We start from the raw sequence: 4,268 nt of genomic DNA on the forward strand, positions 1-4,268 counted from the left end.
AAGAAAATGGCAACAGGATGAAAGAAAAGCAATTTCGGGTCAACCGCCTCTGGCGGTGTCACCGCAGGGTCCTTGCAAAGTGCTGTCCACTTGTTTGTATAAAACTGTTCCCAAATCAACTGACATGTCAACTCCGAATGAGGTCGGCAGGTCTGGCGAGGCAATAGTGTCGTGATTGTCCGTCATCACGGGTCTCCATTGCAGTCCTTCAGGGGCCCAAATTGTTTGCCTGGGCCTGGTGACCACACGTCGATATTGGGAAAGCAAACACAGCATACCCGGCTATGAACACATCAAGGCGATATGCAATTATCGGGACACCAAGACAGTGCGAACTTCATGTTTAGACACTGTGCGACCCTCACGCATGCCACGTGCGGAGATGTTTGAAGTTGAGGGAAATCGTCTTCCCGTCGTCTGAAGAAGACTTCCACTTGAGCGCCAAGGGCTCTCACAACGTTCAAGCTAGACGAGGAATGCGTTCCTTTGCTTTGCGTGGAAGTATGCCGAATTCCCCGGATCGGAAAGTCGACCAGCCGTCCCTGTCTTGAGGTTGAGGGAGTGCCACTACCGACCACCTCGAAGAAAGCCTAATGAGAAACGACGGGATGTTTGCGAGCCCCTCTCTCATCCCTCGGCCGCAGTGTCCCGATCATTGGTGACGCTCCAACAGGCAGTGTGTCGTAAATCCGGCTCGGAGATTGAACCACGAGATGAGGTTGCAGTGGAGACCTACCGGGCGACACTGGGAAGGTTGGGCAGGAAGATCGGCAGCGCTGGGACGCTGCGCAAGTCAGAGTGCTGCAATTATCTTGAAAATCGCTAAGAGGCCCCTTTTCTGACGGCGGCGAGGGTACGCCGAACAGATTTCGACGCGCGGGGGCGCGACCAGGATACCCTCGCCTGGCCCAAGCGAGGCACTTGATGCTTGCCGTCACGTGGGCCGGTCTGTGAGGTCGCATCTGCGGACGCGACGGACGAAGATCTAGAGCGGTGATGGACGATGGCTTGCAGTCATCCGTGATCACGGTGTTTCGGTGTAACGCTGCGTACCCTGTGAGACGCATTTCTGAGGTTGCGGTCCCCAATGTTTAATGCCACGCGCAGACCGCAGAAAGCACCTTGGGCTGCAGTGTCATCGCGGCGGAGATGGGCCATCATCTCATCCACCCCCCATGATGATGTCCGATGCGATGCACGTGCGAAACCTCTGCTGAAGCTGAGGCGACGGCGATGAGTGGCCTGCTCCTCATCCTCGCCCCGTTTCAGTTACATTCTCCAGCCACGGTAGCTCACTGCCTGTTGACGATCAAATGCAGTGGCTTCAGCCAGAGCCAATGTCTGACTGCCGTGGTCGGCTGTGTAGTTGTCGTGCGTAATAAGTGTCGACCGCCAACGACTTCACCCGGCGGTCAAGCAGAGGTGCTATAGAGTAGAGTTTGGACCAAGACCACGCGCCGGCATAAGATCGGGCACTTGGGCCAATTGCGCGACGGGTCCCGCCCCCCATATTTTTCAAGGTGAACATCGACTCGCATCAACTGTCGAGCGGTCTGAGTTGTCCACATTCAATTCGTCGTCGACGTCTGCCGTAAAAGAGGCGGTGATGAGAATCCGAGCCGGCGCCGACGTCAGTTCTGCAGTAGAGGCGGCAGCCCCTCCAGGACGTGACATCGGTCTTGCCTCCGCTCGATGAATGACAGCCGGAAATGACCGGCTGCGCAGACTGCGTGCGCTGACCAGTCGATCCGAGTCTCTCCGGTCGAGGCTTGGATGGAGCATCCGAACACGACCGAGGAGAGAGGACTCGGCGACGAGTCAGCCGGGAAGAGGCAAGGTGAGGCCTGCCCTCACCCTGTCCCACCGCAAGGTTGGAGGTATGATGCCGGCTGCCGCGGTCGATCAGTTTCAGTCTATCATGATATAGCGTGAACTCTATTTCCGCTGGCACCTCTAGGGGGGCAACTAGGGTATCGCAGATAGTGCTGCCCTTCTCAACTAATTCCCCTTTCGGCCATGCGACGACCAATAAATGCTGTAAAACGCGTCACCAGGTGAACAGAGCTCAACTCTAGCAGCCTGTCGAGCACATCTAACTTGTCTATCGACGGATCTGTCAGGAGACAGACGCAGCCTTGTGGAGGAGATCGTCGTTCTAGAATCTCGCTGGGCATCAAGACGCATAAAATCCCGGAATAGATCTCGAGTCGGGGCCCCAGGAACCGCGTTGATGCCCAACGAATAGGGGTCCAAAGGGGTCCAACGATGCCGTGCGGGTCGCAAAGAGGTGCAGGATCTGAGCCGTTAACGAGATTGAGGACATTGATGGATAGTTTCAAGACGATATGAAAAGAAAAGGATAGAGCAGACAGCCATCCGAGCCAAACCACTCAGCGTCGAGTGCCAGCCTCACGGTACGCCAAGATACCGCAGTCAGCCGTGGCTTCAGAGAGCGGCTCTTCGTTTCGCCCAGCTGTTTGGTTGACGTTTTGGTCCAGCAATAGCTCCCACTAACCAGCCGTCCTAAACCGCATAACGGTCACCGATTGGGAGGGCCGCGCCGCAAGCTCGAGCCCCTAGGCACCTCGTGGCCTCCTGGCTTGTTCTTGAGCGTGCTCAATCCCAAATCCCACGGCGCCGGCCTGCACTTGCTGATGGCGCGAGCTGAAACACGCCCTCCAGCTTTCCGAGAGCCGCACAGCCAAAGCTGGGGTAGACTGGAGCTAGATTGGATGGGGCGATGTCGGAGCCGGTGCCTATTTGTGAGGCCCAGGACGGAAGCTTCAGTCAGCGTGGGATCCTGACAGCCATCGTCCGGGGATTTGACAGAGCCATCGTCCCGGGGATTTGACAGAGCCATCGTTTGACAGAGCCATCGTCCGGGGATTTGACAGAGCCATCGTCCCGGGGATTTGACAGAGCCATCGCATCCTACGCTCCCGGGATATCTGAAGTCAGGCCACACATTCCGTGTCTTGAGATTGCATGGCTGGCTGCCTGTCGTCTTGCGGGTGCTACAATGCCTACCAGAAGACTCGACAGGAACGACCTCCAGCAGCCGGTTTGCGACGATACCTCGAGTGGTATTGCATATGCAGCTGCGGTGACCAGTGCCGGAAAAAGCCTGGATTGTAGGAGTTTTCTCCGCTCCCGCACCCCGCCGTTGTGGTGCCTCACAAACGGTTAGTTCTGTGACCACGCCTATGCATGTCATCAGTGTTACCATCGGTTACATATTAGGAATGTGCACCCACCGCCCTAATGAGTTCGTGGCTGAATCAGTTCCTGGTTATCTTACGATTCTCGAGCAGTACCTAGGTTCGCACGCCTACGCACATGGGCCCAGCATACCATCGCGTACGCGAGATGGAGCCTCATATCTGAGCAAGATAGGCGAAAAGGCCTGCCTGTCAGGGTGATTGTTGCGAAGAGATTAAGATGCGAGGCTGCACTTGATATGTCACAAAGCGGAGACTTGAGTGACTGTGGGCAGATGCAAGAGACACGACCATCGGGTCATTCGAGGCGCATGAAGAATCGATGAATCGAACTTCAGCTGCAGATGATAGCAAGATCGCGCCGCAGCAGAGCCAACACCCGCAGCCCGTCGTCAGAGACTGGGGGCTTTTTTGGACCACATGCGCCTTCGTGTCTTGACTGCTCGAAACGCACAGGGGCACCAAGAATGTGAGCTCGAGGATTGTCGATGCAATTATCCGGACCTGTGGTTACTCCCAAAACCACAACCATCTCATCCATTTCCTTGGATGCGCAGATACGGTACACACCAATAGTGCTGCTTGGGTCACCCATTGCGTATGATTGATTGTACACACTGGGATCTGCAGTACGAGAGGCAACCACTGCATTGCCAATACAATCCATCAAACCCCCAGCCTTCTTCCCCCACTTTCCACTGCCTGTCCCGCCCGCCGTCGCCGTCCCAACTCAATTAGCGGTGCTCCTCCGACTGCTAGACCCGACTCTAAAATGACTGGAATGCCCAAAGCGTTGCATACCACACACGAACAGGCAGACACAGGCAACCAATCTGGCAGGCTGCAAAACAAACCGACCGGGACCCCGTATCCCACCAAAACCCTTCACATTATAGCGAATTGCTTAACAACCAAGTAGTATGTGCTCAGTTCTAATAGAGCTGAAATGTTTAGAATTAGCGTCTAACTCTGGTGATATAAAAATATTAGATACATTTTAAGGTTGTGGTGGATAAATAAATGGAAGAACCGCAAGGTACGTTTTCTGGT

The 4,268-nt window shown here is 55.2% G+C and overlaps 1 protein-coding gene across 1 annotated transcript; it reads right to left on the bottom strand.

The window, feature by feature from the left end:
* Positions 1–2,539: 2,539 nt before the first annotated feature.
* INS49_012766 (uncharacterized protein) lies at positions 2,540–2,860 on the bottom strand (the record flags this gene model as incomplete). Its single annotated transcript, XM_043173468.1, has 1 exon — positions 2,540–2,860. The coding sequence occupies one exon, from the start codon at positions 2,858–2,860 to the stop codon at positions 2,540–2,542; it is 321 nt and encodes a 106-aa protein (XP_043022765.1).
* Positions 2,861–4,268: the final 1,408 nt, after the last annotated feature.

Source organism: Diaporthe citri (genome assembly GCF_014595645.1).
Source record: "Diaporthe citri strain NFHF-8-4 chromosome Unknown scaffold_6, whole genome shotgun sequence".
NCBI classification, from domain to species: Eukaryota; Fungi; Ascomycota; class Sordariomycetes; order Diaporthales; family Diaporthaceae; genus Diaporthe; species Diaporthe citri.